Genomic DNA, 14974 nt, shown 5'->3' with positions numbered 1-14974 from the left:
ACCAGAAAATAAACTGAAATAAAGAATGAAAGGGAAATTGCCCTCCAAACAAAAGTCAACGAATCTTTACAAGATTTCATGTTAGTAACTATGTGATGACAGTAAATATTGGTCATATTTTTCTACCAAAAAATAAATATATAAATAATGGTTATATATGACTAGTAGCCTAGTACACATGGTTGGACCATTAGTTTTATACTATAAATATTTCTTTTTATATTTTCATAATTTAATGCAAAGTCTTTTTATTATTATTTATTGCAGTATTTAAGAATGCTAGGTGTAGGTCATTTTAGTTGTATGTGTTTCGTGCTTCAAAGTCAACAAATAATATTACATGTCAATTGCCTTTCCTGTCTTTGTCAAATTTAAATTAGATAGTTATTGTTTATTTTAAACCTTGGTTATTTCATAAATAAGAAAATGGGGCATATTGCAGGTTACAATTAGAAGAATATGAAGTGAATTGCTTTGAGTGAGACGAGTGGATTTTTATCATATGATGATCTAGCGTGTCCTTTTCTGCCTCATATGTGTAAGTCTTTTTTTTTTAATATATAGAAATGAGGAACATCTTCCGTTGGAATTAAAGATGGGCATTGGAAAATTTGGAATCACAAACACAAGTCCACAAATGAAATTGAAAAGGCACATACATTGTATAGGTAACTACATCCTTGACCAAATTTTTGGTCTTGCGAACATTCTGTATTCCCTTGGGCAGGAGGTTCCCCTATGTTTTCCTTGCCCTCTATTGCATCCCCTTGAATAAAATTTTGTCACCTTTAACTATTAAATAAAACAAAAACTACGGTCCAAACAGAATTTTGAAACCGTTTCTAACAACGAGGCACACATTTGAAGTTTGAAATTAACCCATTCCTTTCTTCAATCAGCGAGGCAAAATACTAGAAATTGTAACAGCATTGACAGAGCAATTGACATTGGTTTCTTTGTAATCAGAAAATCGTCCCCCAGAGAAAGCAGGTCGCTGCGGCGGGCGAAGAGTCACGGTCTGTCTATTCAACATAAGAACAACAGAAGACATGGTTGGCCTATGAGATGCATCTTCTTGAACACAAAGTAAACCAATATGGACGTGTCTTAAAAATTCTTCCGGATCACATGAATCAGTCAATAAAGGATCCATTAACTCCAACACTTTCCCTTCATTCCATGACTGCCATGCCTGCATGCATCATTTTACAACATCAACTACATTCCAGTAGGTGCAGTGACCCTTAGAAATTTACCTAGATAATGACTTACACATGTTAGGAGACCCGGACCATGATTTGACCAATTCGAGCCATTCCTTCTTCCAATTATGATTTCAAGTAAGAGAACTCCATAGCTAAAAACATCTAACTTAACGGAATATATTCCCTCCATAGCATACTCAGGAGCAATGTATCCACTATTCAAAATGAATCAATGAGCAATCTATGCTACTACATAACATGTAATTTTACAATAAAAACTTAAAATTGACATGACAATAAATATAATTGATGTCACATTAGCAATAAATGAAATAAATAATAAATAACTTTTAACTTTTTTGTTTTGTGTTTAAAAGTTACATATCGATTTATATGGCTTATATTGTAAAATTTGTAGTAGTTTGTAGCACACTCAAGCATAAATATAAAATTTAAAGTAATTTTTGGCACATTTTCTAACCTACTTATACATAACAATATAGGCATACGTTGAAAAACAAATGAAAAAAAAAATTTATCATTTAACAAATGATTTTGTACCTTTTGATATAATTGATTTTTTTAGAATTTTTAATATTATTGATATTGAAACATATGTCATGGTAATAATTTTGTTTTATTTTTGTCCCACTCATTCTTGGGATAATATTGAGGAAATTGAACTAAAAATTGGAAAAACCTTTAACTTACTATGTCCCAACAATTATTCCTGTGGTGGATTCACTTTGATTTCCTTCAAATATTCTTGCCATTCCAAAATCTGAGATCTTTGGATTCATGTCATGATCCAACAACACATTGCTAGCTTTAAGGTCCCTATGAATGACTCTAAGTCGAGAATCCTCGTGAAGGTATAAAACCCCTCATGCAATTCCACTAATAATACTAAGACGTCTACTCCAATTGAGCTGCACACGTTTCTTTGGATCTATCCATTGCAAATAGACATAAAGTTCAAAGTGTAAGATAAGCACCTCGGTATTGCTTACCTTTAAATGTTCAATTTGAACATAATTGGATCTAAGTTCTTAAGGCAAAAGAAATTTAGAAGGAAATGAAGGAAACAAACCAAAGAGAAAGACATCAAGGCTGTTATTAGGCATATACTCGTAGACAAGCAACTTTTCATCTCCTTTTACACAAAAACCCCAAAGCCTGACAAGATTTTTGTGTTGAAGTTTCATAATTAGTTGAACTTCAGTGGTGAATTCCCTCAAACCTTGTTCAGAACTTCTTGAAAGCCTTTTGACAGCTACTTCCTTTCCAGCACTTAATAAACCCTATAAAGTAACCAAAAAAAAAATTATATATAAAAAAATCTCATCAACTTATATAGTAATAGATAAGAAAAATGTTAAAATTATTAATAATTTTACTACAAAATACTTACCAATATACATAACAATGAATGTGTTTGGTACCACTTTAATAATATTATAAATAAACATTTGAAGTAATTATATTCTTATGATTAGTGATATGAATTTATAAATTTAATGTAGCAAATTTTGTAGAGTTCCTAATATATTATTTAATGTTTTGTACTCAAATACCAATGGCATACTTTGTCAGAGAAACTATTACCTTGTAAACAGAACCAAAGCCACCTTGTCCAAGCTTATTTGATTCAGAGAAGTTGTTAGTAGCTTCACATATAGATGTCAAACTAATATTAGGGGATTCCTGATCTTTCATGTCTTTTCTTCCTGGAACATGTGTTATTGGAGTTGTTAAATATTAGCATTGATACACCATGTTGAATATGCTAGTATAGATGCGGAAGCGAAAGCATAAAGTATAAAACACAATAACACACGAGAGTTACGTGGTTCAGCCTAACGGCCTACATCCACGGAGGAAACCCTAAATGGCTACATCAATAATATATTATAGTGTAGTACAAATCCTGTGTTACAATGAATCATAACATGTGCATATATAGTAGACTAAACCCTAGACTAATAGACTTCTAGTACAAGTAGGAGACTTGGCTTGCACACAAAGTAGAATTAGGCTTGGGCCTATACTAATGGGCTAATATATCTTTAACACCCCCTCTCAAACTCAAGATGGAAGCTTGATGAAATCTTGAGATTTGATAAGGTTGAGAAGATCCCTTGAATGAAGTTTGGCTCTGTGACGGTAGTTTGAGGAAGGCAATGGTCTTGCAGTGTTAATGCGACTTCTAACAGTGGCTTGACTATACCGGAGAGTTTTGACGGCAGTAGTAGGAAGCCAAAAAAAGATGAACGTAGCGAAGAAAAACATCGAGGAAGACAAAGATTGCTCTTAAATATACTGTAAGGACAGAAAACCATGGCCACACAAAGGTGGCTCTGATACCATGTTAAATATTAGCATTGATACACCATGTTGAATATGCTAATATAGATGTGGAAGCGAAAGCATAAAGTATAAAACACAATAACACACGAGAGTTACGTGGTTCAGCCTAACGGCCTACATCCAAGGAGGAAACCCTAAATGGCTACATCAATAATATATTATAGTGTAGTACAAATCTTGTGTTACAATGAATCATAACATGTGCATATATAGTAGACTAAACCCTAGACTAATAGACTTCTAGTACAAATAGGAGACTTGGCTTGCACATAAAGTAGAATTAGGTTTGGGCCTATACTAATGGGCTAATATATCTTTAACAGGAGTAATCATAATTTTGTTCTTTCCTGAACAATAAAATTAACAGGAAAGAAAGAGAAAGCAAACACAATAATCTTACTCTTTTGAGTTCTTTTATTGTTTACATGACAGTAGACACAATAACCTAAAAGTGCTATTGCCAGGCATACTGATACAATTGTAAGGATTATGATCATCCATTTTTTCCTTCCACCACCTGGATTTTAAACCAATCATTTGAAGTTTATGATTGACAATCAATTACATAAAATTATAATATAAACAAATCGTGTTAAACGAAATAAATAGTTACAAATACTTACTTCCAGCTATCAAATTTTTTGGTGGTGCTAGTGCATCACCATAGAAAGGATATACCTCATACCGTGAATAGCAACTAGTACCCATAACTCTAGCACCAATAGCAGAATAGCAGCAAGTTAGAATTTCTGTGATAGCAATGTGAAGGCATGAATTGCAATCTTCTGCAGATAAATTTCCTGAGCACTGCACTAAAGCATAGATGGTTCTATCTATGAAGGGAACTTCACCAGTAGCATACATGTTGGCCAAAGAGCCAAAAGCTGCCTGCTTTGTAAGATCACCTAGTGTGTCATTCACAATGGATCTATATTGCTCTGGTTCCGATATATTCATCATGTTTACATCTGTAAAAAGATTTCCTGTGACATTTAACATGTACTGGCCGTAGAAATCTTTATATGAGTAACGAACTTCACATAATTCTTCCCACATAACCGCTTCCCTTGCTTCCGGACAAAGTTTCGTGAGGTCAGTTGAAGCCATTGTTATGCAATCCTGACAGCTTACATTTGTGACATAGTCGAGGCACATGTAGAGGCCAAATAGTCTATCTGGGCCATTTCCAATAGACGTATAATAGAAATTTGAAACTGAAGCATTTGAGTGCAAAGAAAGGAAGAGATTATTGAGATTGTATTGAACTGGACTGCCAATAGTAGTGTTTGAACAAAAGTTATAAGGAGGTTCAGCAAAAGCTAGGACGAAGAGAGAATAGAGCAAAAGAATTCGAGTAAAGCAAAAGCAATCAACGTGGGAATGAACCATATCTTGGTTTCTTTGCCCTAGCACAATGATGATGGTGAAGTCCTACTTTGTAGCTATGTACATAACATGCACTCGTGGGAGTAATCTCTATTAAATATTAACCATTCAAATAATCTCTAAATTTCTTGGAAGACTTCAAAAATCTACTTAAATCAATCACTGTCAAAAGATTTTAGTCAGAAACACGGTAAGGTTTTGTTATGACTTTTTTTTTTTAATAAATATTTAATTATTGGCAAGATATAATAATACGCGTAATGGTGTTATGTTTTCAAGGTTATAGGTCATTTTAATTTATTGCTGTCTAATTAAAAAAAGGTACAAGCATTATGTAGCTTTTGGAACGTTGGGATTTTCTAATATCCTTCATTTAAAAATAATAATAATAAGGGGAGAAGAAGAAGACCATAGGAAAATAAGAAAAAAAAAAAAATACTTTGGTAACTTCTTAACCAGTTGTTTTCGGGATTCCTAGAAGGTGTAATATTTGCAATAAATATAAAATATACTGAGCCTAATTCTTGACATTTTGTAGACCAACTCGAGATTTATTTCTTAAATTTTTAGGCCATGCACACAATGGAAGCATAGTAGATTTTGTCACATGCTGTTTTGTCCAAATATATACATGACCTATTAGCATAGACTACATTGAATGGTTAAAATTCTACATTTATTTAAGCTTTTAAGATAAACTATAGCTAATTATCATGGCAGTTTATCCATTTGCCCAATGTTGGGATGTGCATTTGATTTTGTCCAGTAACTAGCAACTAATTACCCAAAAATGCCCACAGCAATGACCATTGGAACCCAAAGATTCACCTTATTAAGATTTGTAAAAATACCATTATAAGTACATGGTTTGCTAGAATTTACATGTGTTTATGTTCTTTAGTATATGAGTTCCCCTCCTCTCTCCCCCAAATTCTTCCCTTTGACTCATCAAGCCCAAAGGTAGTTGTTGTTTGTTTGTTTAGACCCCCTTAAAACAGGTTGTTTAACCTAATTAACTAACCAAGTTGATTATTAGATTTATCATTCAGATCTAGGTTAAACAAGCATATATCATATCATGCACAGTAGCAGAAAAATAAATAACACCACGATATGATGACTCAGGAAAACTGATGAAATGAACCGTTTTAAGGTAAAAATCTAAGGAGGATTTGACCTAACTATTCTCAAGGTAAAATAAATTCACTATAAGAGAATTGAAGTTTTTACAAAAGATTTAACTCTAAATCTATTGCTATCTCATGTAGTAACTTACTGATACGACCAAGTGCAAGTTTCAAATCCATAGACTCCTCTCCTTGGATTTACTGCAACACAAACTCTCTAGTTTGTGACTCCAAGACCACTCTTAAAGGTTTAGATCATCAGTAGTTGTTGATCTTGTTACAATAACTTCAGATCTATCGGATCTAATGATATGAGAATAATTTTCGGCAGTGACTTTAATAGAGGAAGGCATAATGCTTTTAGATCTCACAAGAACACCTCCAAAGTCTCTTCAAAACGTGCCTTGGGGTTTCCTTTATATACAATGTAAAATAGATTTGAAACCCTAATCACATAATGGGACAATGGGCTGTTGGGCTTAATTAAAATTTTGTAGAATTTGATTTTCTTCGATTTTCGATCGGTCGGATTTCACGGAATTTGAATTCTTCTTTCTACATCTTGTATGTTCTTGTGTTCTGACTTGTAACACTTTGAACATTGTCTAATCAAACCTATAAATCTAGGAATCTATATCTAAACAAGTTTGTACTCACAGTTTGCCAATTGTTCTAAACTTTTAGAACCTAACAGTTGTTATATGCTTTAAAATATATCCAAGAGCAATTCCTTCCTAAAATCTTATTATCAGGTGTGTCAGCAGCAGCAAATGAAGTCAAGCCCTTTAGGAAGGTACAGTTTGTAATTTTGTCACTTGCAATATATTCTCTCTTGTAAGGTTGAATTTATTCAACCATCTAATTGGCTTTATTCCGTGCCAAATTTGCTTGTATTTCAACATTTAGTAACCCTGTATTTAGGTGGGTTTGTTGTAAGGGTAGTGAGTGAGATAGAGTGAAGTTTGCTCAAGAGTGTGCAAGAAAACAGAGACTCGCGGCTGGGACTCGCGGGTGACTCGCGGCTGCAAGCCGCTAGAAGCAGCACACGTGCCAAGCATGCTAGAAGATGAACAGTCATGCTAGCTGGAGCACTACAGGACAAAACAGGACAACTGGCCATACGGTTAACTCGCGACTGGATCTAGCGACTTAGTCAAGCCGCGAGCCACCCCTGTTTTGTAAAACCTGACGTTTCACATTCCTCTCCCACTCCAGTATAAATACCCCTTTTACCCACGATTGAAAGAGAGCTTCCAGAGAGAATTTTGAGAGAGAAACCCTAAAGAAAAACCAGATTGTATCACCCACAATCTCTACCTTAGAGTCTCTTCAAATTCCTCAACTCTCTTCCTCTCCATTGTCAAATCCTTGAGAGGCATTATACCAAACCTGGTTCTCACCATCATCATCATTGTGAGTCAGTTGTTTGGATTTCTGGGAAGCAGTTAGGAAGGAACCAATCTTCATTGGTTGATGCTACGGTCTAGTAGCGGAATCCGGGAAGCTAGAAAAGAAAAAGGTTCGGCGCAACCTCGTTGGAGCAAGAAGCTTGGAGGGCTTAGGTGCACTGGGTAGATTAGGCTTGGAGGGTCTATTGCTGTCCTTGTATCCCAACTATATTTTCTAGTGGATTGCTTACCGCTTGGAGGGCGGCGGAGAGGTTTTTCGCCGAGGACTTCGGTTTCCTCTTCGATAACACATCGCGTGTTGTCTTTGTGTTTGCATCTTTCTTCCTCTCTATCTTTGCCTATTTATTATCTGCTGTGGATTTTATTTTGTTATGGCTTAGATAGTTTTTAACCAATTTCATATTATAGCATATGTTAAGTTTCCGCACACTAGTTGTTTGATATATTGCTTGAATTGGTTAAGTTGTAATTTGGGGGTCTAAACGTTCAAAGGTGTTTTGTACACGTTTTTGAACTTTCAATTGGTATCAGAGCGGGTACACTGCTATTGGTTTCATTACCATTGTGTGATCCTTGACTCCCTTTTGAGATGGATAGGTCTCAATCCCTAAATGCATCTCCATATTTTGATGGTAGTAATTATGCTTTTTGGAAGGTTCGCATGAGAGCTTTTCTGTGTTCTATTGATGAATCCGTTTGGGATGCTGTTGAGATTGGTTGGACCAAACCTGAGGCAGCCAAATCCACATGGGATAAGGCAGCACTTGCTGCATCTAATGCTAACAGTAAAGCACTCAATGCTATTTTCTGTGGTGTGTCTCCAGATGAATTTCATAGGATTTCTCAAATTACCATTGCCAAAGAAGCATGGGAGATTCTGGAAACCACTTATGAAGGCACGAAGAAAGTGAAAGACACCAAGTTACAAATGCTGACCACTCGGTTTGAGGAACTCAAAATGAGTGAGGATGAGTCTTTTGACTCTTTCTATGGAAAACTAAATGAGGTGGTTGTCAGTAAGTTCAACTTGGAGGAGAAAACGGAGGACTCAAAGATTGTAAGGAAGATCCTTCGATCATTGCCGGAAAGTTTTCGTGGTAAAGTGACAGCAATTGAAGAGAGCAAGGATCTTGATGACATCAAAGTACAGGAGCTGGTTGGTTCTCTGCAGACTTATGAGATGTCGCTGCCAAATCAAAGGAAGAATAAATCCCTTGCTCTAAAGACCATTAATGAGAAGGTGGAAGATCAAGACTCATCGGGAGAAGATGTGGTTGACAAAGATGTAGCCTACCTTGTCAAAAATTTCAGAAAGTTCTTGAAATTCAAAAATAATGGCAAATTTGATGATAAAAGAAAATTCCAAAGTTCTGGAAGGGAGAAGAGGGATTTCAAAAAGAAAGATAGAAAAGAATCCCAACCCACACAAGGTGTCACTTGTTTCGAATGTAACGGGCATGGACACTTTAAGAAGGAATGTCCGAATTATTTGAAATCGAAAGGTAAAATGTATGCCACGACCTTGAGTGACTCGGATTCGTCTGACTCAGAATCTGAAGAGAGCTGTGATGGAGAGGGGAACTATTCAGCTTTTATGACTATTGCTCATGTTGAGTCTTCGGATGAGTCGAATTTACTTGTACGAGACCTTGGAGAACATAGTGATGATGAATCACTAGGAATTGTTGAAGAATCAGATGCTGAAGAAGATGAAAGCACAGCAAATCTTCAAGAGAATTATAACTCACTCTTGGAGAAGTCGGGTGAGTACACAAGGGTGGCCAAGGCTGCTGTGAGAAAAATGAAGAAGGCTGAGGAGGACTACAAAAGTCTCCTAATTCGATATAGGGAGGCCAAATGTGAGATAGAAATACTGAATGGTGAGTTGTCTGAAACTTACACAAAAGTGAGATTTCTTGAGAATGAGGTTGTGCAAGCGAATGCCAAAATAGAGAGGGTCACCACCAAGAAGCTAGATGATGTTATATCATCTCAAAAGAACTTTTCAGACAAATCCGGATTGGGATATACCGGAGGAAGTAGTTCATCTGGAAATGTCACTAAAGAAGTGAAGTTTGTAAAGGCCAAAGATCCAGTTGTAGCTGACCTTACTGGTGAGAAACTCGAGGTGGAGGAGAAGAAGAATGTGGTGAACCAACGGATGCTGAATCCCCGTAATCAGTCTGTGGGCAGGTCTGAATCTCATGCCAAGTCACGTCCACGACCACAAAGAGATCCTAGAGGAACTTATGTGTGCCATTATTGCGGACTTCAAGGGCATACTCGACCAAATTGCCAAAAGCTGAGAGCAAAGAACAGTGCAACTCCTCAAAGGTCAGGAGGACCCAGAAATGATAGGAGAATTTGGGCAGGTGATCAATCTAGAGATCAAAATGGAGATCCCGGAATGATGAACGTGATGAAGATGATTGGTGCATTCACCAACTGCTTAGAAAGCTTCTCACGAAGGTTTGAAAGCCGTAACTCCCGTACCCAATCCTATAAGGAAATCACCCCAAACGCAAGTGACGTGTGGGTGAAAAAGGGTACTCATGCATAAGCATTACAACATGTCCATGCATTAATATTTCCTATGCTTTGTGACAATGTTTGGTTGGTTTGCTTGCTGTTTTTTTTTTTTTTTTTTTGTTGGTTGTCTGCTTGTCTACTTGTGAATATTTTTAATTTTGTTTTATCAATCTTTTTGTTTCTTGCGTCAAAAATCCAAAAATCACATAAAAAATTAGAAAATCAAAAAGCTTGATTGACTTTGTTGAGTTTTGTCTCAAAACTTGTTTTGCCTTGTACCTTTGTGCAAATGGCTTTGTGCATTTTCGAGCATTGCTTGTTTTCATGCACCTATATCACTGTGGGAAAAATCTTGAAATCTATGTGATTGTTGTAAATAGATCTTCAAATTTGTCATGAATGATTAGTGAATGGTTATGTTGATCTTGAGACATGCATAGACTTGTGTCTATATATCTTCCCACTTTTTATTTTTGTTTTGCTAAAAAGAGCTCACCAAATGTAAATCTCTAAATGAAAAGAGATATTGAGCTGCAAAAGCCTATCGCACATTCTAGTATTCGACTAGGAAAAAGGGTAAGCGACTTTATATTAAAGTGAAATGTTTATTCAAAAAGCCAAAGGCTTGTTCATTAAGATGAAATGTCAAATATAACTCTCATAATGAGAGATGATTGCCTCAAAAGATCAAAAAGATCAAATGTTATGATTGAAAGTGGAGTCAAATGATAAGCTCCAAGTTATGTTATCAAGTTTTGTGGGAGGTCATATATACATATTTCTATAATTGAGATGGGTCACATGATCTAGTGCTAATTGTGTATGCCTCGGTTGAATTGATCATTGAAGCTTCACATTAGACGAAGGACTATCTCATTGTTGATATCCACACACAACACACAAGTTTATGTTCAACAAATGCCATATTCATTTGTGTGATTGTACTTGATGAAATGTGTTTTCACATGCTCAATGTTTGTTAATTCAAGCACAAAAAGATTTTTGAGTGTTTTAGGTGCTTTTGGAAAGTATTTTATTTGAAAAATCTGAAAATTTCAAAAATCCTGTTTTGTCCTGTTTTGGCGGCTATGTCGCGGGTATGTCTAGTCGCGAGCCTCAGTCGCATCTTCGCTGGTCATTTTTGGCGACTTGTTCACGAGTGGAAGGTCCAGTCGCGAGGTTCACTCAGAGATTTTCGCGGCTCAGCTCGCGACTCACTCGCGGGTAGACCTTCCAGTGGCGAAAAACACTTAGAAAAATTTTTAAAATTTTTGTTCTTGAGTGCTTTGGTAGCTTGAGCTGGCGACTGTGTGGCGACTTAATCAAGTCGCGAAAAACGCGTGTTTGGCAGAAACAGGAGCAGTTTTTAAATCTTTTTTAGTTTTCCCTCGAACTTTTGTGACTGTTCATCTTCTCTCTAAACTATCTCCTTTCCACACACTCCGTGCTCCCATTTTCAATCTCCATTGTTGCATTCTTTAGCTCAAAATCTTCAAGTCACAAGTATGGGTTTTCAGATTTACACTCTTTTCTACTTGATTTTGTGCTTTTCCCTTTGATTTTTCGCATATGCTTGTGATTTAGAAATTGGTTTGTGTTTCGGATTTTGCTCCTTGTTCATGCTTAGCTTGCGATTGCTGCTGCTAGAATTTGATTTGATCTTAGTTGTTTCCTTATTGCTCTTCATCTTGTGCTTAGCTAAGTGTTTCTTTTATTTTATCTGTACTTTGAGCTGTTGAGTTGTTTCAAATTGTTCCTTTTGAGGCTGTGAGTTTTACTGTGCTAAATATGCATGTTCTATTGTGGTAATCTGTTGGGAGCTTCTGTTAGTCTCTATATACTGATTGTGTGTCATATCATTTTTTCCACTATATGTCTCAATGACACATATCTGCCTTTAGGATAGTTTCTCCATGTTGTTCATGTGTTTCCTATCTTAGGCTTGGTTTATCCATGTGATTGATCTAAGTAGCTTATTGTTTAAGTGTTCAAAGTTCATTTGTATGGATAATATCTCTTTGTTAATTACATGGTACTGACTGGTTCTGCACGTATATTGTTCTATATTGTTGTGGCATTTTCTGATTGTTCACAGATGGCTCCCTCACCTCCGAAGAAGAAATCTACTGCAAAGAAGGCTGACAAGAGATTAAAAATGGATTCTAAACTGTTTAGGTCAGTTCATCACTTTGAGAGATACAAGGATAACTTCTTGCATGCAGGAATTATTCAAGAGAGATTTGTAGATTTGGAGGACTTAAGACAAACCTTTATCCCCAGCTGTTTTGAAGGAAGAGGATGGGAAAAGCTTCTGAGTGATTTCCCTGTTGTGTGTGAACCCCTGATTAGGGAATTTTACTTAAATGCTGTGATAAAGGAGAATGAGTTAAGTTGCAGGGTTAGAGGTAAAGAATTCATTTTGGATGCACATGTCATAGATGATGTACTAGGGCTTGAAGGATTAGATGATGAGGAATTTATCAATTACAAGGATAGGAGTGTTTCTATTGAAACAGTTCAACAAAGGATAGGTGGGCAGAGAGAAGGGAAATGTTTGAATACCACTGCCTTTCCAGTGGACATGAGGTGTCTAACAATAATCATGATGTTTAACCTCTATCCCATTAAGAAATTGACTACAATCAATTGTGCTAGAGCAGTTTTTCTGATGGATCTCAAAGAACAGAATTTCATAGACATAAGTTCCCACATATATGACACCATTGTGGATGAGACAAGAACAACCTCTAGGCCTAAATTGATCTTTCCTAGTTTGCTAATGAGGATTTTTAGAATGAAGGGTGTTCCAATCCCTCAAGACATCAGTCCCATGTCCACACCCTCTGCAATTAACAAGCTTACCTGCAAAAGGATAAGTGTTAGGCTTCCAGGAGACGAAGATGAAGGTGATGAAGGAGAGGGTGTCCCAATGGAGACTGAAGCAGAGGCAGCAGGGCATGCATCAACCTCAACACCCCGGAGGAGTGGCAAAAGGTCTAGAGCTTCAACTTCTTCAGATACACCTCCAGATGCTTTCCAAATCATTCTGGAAAGACTTGATGGGATCAGGGAAGTCCAGACTGAGCACTCTGAGCGGATGAGAGCCATGCAGGACCAGATTGATGTCTTGTCTGTAAAACTTGACAGCTTCACCACTCAGCCTGAACAGTGACCCTTTGGCCATTCCATGACAAAAAGGGGGAGTGATGGGCATGATCAGAGGGGGAGGATATTACCTAAGGGGGAGTGTCTTTACATTCTTCTTCAGTTTCAATTTTCTCTTTAAGTTGATATATTGTGTTTTGTAAACTATTATTCAGGATGTTTTTGTGTTTGTACCCATGTGTTTTTGTAAGCTTTTAGGGTTAATGTTTTATGCATAGTTTGTAGGCTTTATGGTATGTACCTTGCTTAATGCAGCCTTTATGCTATGTTGAAATCAGTACTTTAATTTAAATGTTCTGCATTTTGGTTTATGTACTGTCACTCTTCTGCCCTTGTAGGATTGTTCCTAGATGCATATGCCTTGTGTGTTATGCATTGGTTGAGTGTTGTGCATACAAGTGTCTTGTCTTGTGCTTGTTAACTTGTATGTCCTTGTGTTCATTCCAAGTGTGAATGAGCACTGTGATCACCACCTTGTGGTGTTCACTTGGTTGATCAAGCCATGGTTTGTTTCTGAACTCCATCTTTGCTTGATCACATATTGCCTGTTTCATATGCATTTATAATTTTCTGCTTACAATGATCATGGTGTATTGTTGTGTTTCAGGAGTATTATGTTCATATGATTCAAGTGCTTCACAGCTTCTAGAGTTAGGTGTGAGTGAGTTTTGTTCAACTGTTCCCAACTCACATGTTAAGTCTAGAGTCTGTTTTAGGGTTTTGTCACGGAATAGCCAAAGGGGGAGATTGTAAGGTTGAATTTATTAAACCATCTAATTGGCTTTATTCCGTGCCAAATTTGCTTGTATTTCAGCATTTAGTAACCTTGTATTTAGGTGGGTTTGTTGTAAGGGTAGTGAGTGAGATAGAGTGAAGTTTGCTCAAGAGTGTGCAAGAAAACAGAGACTCGCGGCTGGGACTCGCGGGTGACTCGCAGCTGCAAGCCGCCAGAAGCAGCACACGTGCCAAGCATGCTGGAAGATGAACAGTCATGCTAGCTGGAGCACTACAGGACAAAACAGGACAACTGGTCATACGGTTAACTCGCGACTGGATCTCGCGACTTAGTCAAGTCGCGAGCCACCCCTGTTTTGTAAAACCTGACGTTTCACATTCCTCTCTCACTCCAGTATAAATACCCCTTTTACCCACGATTGAAAGAGAGCTTCCAGAGAGAATTTTGAGAGAGAAACCCTAAAGAAAAACCAGATTGTATCACCCACAATCTCTACCTTAGAGTCTCTTCAAATTCCTCAACTCTCTTCCTCTCCATTGTCAAATCCTTGAGAGGCATTATATCAAACCTGGTTCTCACCATCATCATCATTGTGAGTCAGTTGTTTGGATTTCTGGGAAGCAGTTGGGAAGGAACCAATCTTCATTGGTTGATGCTACGGTCTAGTAGCGGAATCCGGGAAGCTAGAAAAGAAAAAGGTTCGGCGCAACCTCGTTGGAGCAAGAAGCTTGGAGGGCTTAGGTGCACTGGGTAGATTAGGCTTGGAGGGTCTATTGCTGTCCTTGTATCCCAACTATATTTTCTAGTGGATTGCTTACCGCTTGGAGGGCGGCGGAGAGGTTTTTCGCCGAGGACTTCGGTTTCCTCTTCGATAACACATCGCGTGTTGTCTTTGTGTTTGCATCTTTCTTCCTCTCTATCTTTGCCTATTTATTATCTGCTGTGGATTTTATTTTGTTATGGCTTAGATAGTTTTTAACCAATTTCATATTATAGCATATGTTAAGTTTCCGCACACTAGTTGTTTGACATATTGCTTGAATTGGTTAA

General features: G+C 37.0%; 2 protein-coding genes across 7 annotated transcripts in view; both read right to left on the bottom strand.

Annotated features, from left to right (window-relative positions):
* LOC126727204 (cysteine-rich receptor-like protein kinase 10) overlaps positions 1-14974 on the bottom strand; it is a 133504-nt gene that overhangs the window by 57421 nt on the left and 61109 nt on the right. The window lies entirely within an intron of this gene.
* Positions 639-5004, bottom strand: LOC126727206 (cysteine-rich receptor-like protein kinase 6). The gene is made up of 7 exons (XM_050432771.1): positions 4196-5004; positions 3973-4089; positions 2811-2932; positions 2296-2506; positions 1917-2154; positions 1273-1420; positions 639-1192 (listed from the first exon to the last, which is right to left on the bottom strand). The coding sequence occupies exons 1-5, from the start codon at positions 4959-4961 to the stop codon at positions 2090-2092; spliced, it is 1281 nt and encodes a 426-aa protein (XP_050288728.1). The 5' UTR covers positions 4962-5004; the 3' UTR covers positions 639-1192; positions 1273-1420; positions 1917-2089.

The sequence above is a fragment of the Quercus robur genome, chromosome 5, assembly GCF_932294415.1.
Source record: "Quercus robur chromosome 5, dhQueRobu3.1, whole genome shotgun sequence".
NCBI lineage: Eukaryota > Viridiplantae > Streptophyta > Magnoliopsida > Fagales > Fagaceae > Quercus > Quercus robur.
Note: the sequence above shows the minus strand (reverse complement) of the source record. Positions and strands in the feature narration are given on the sequence as shown.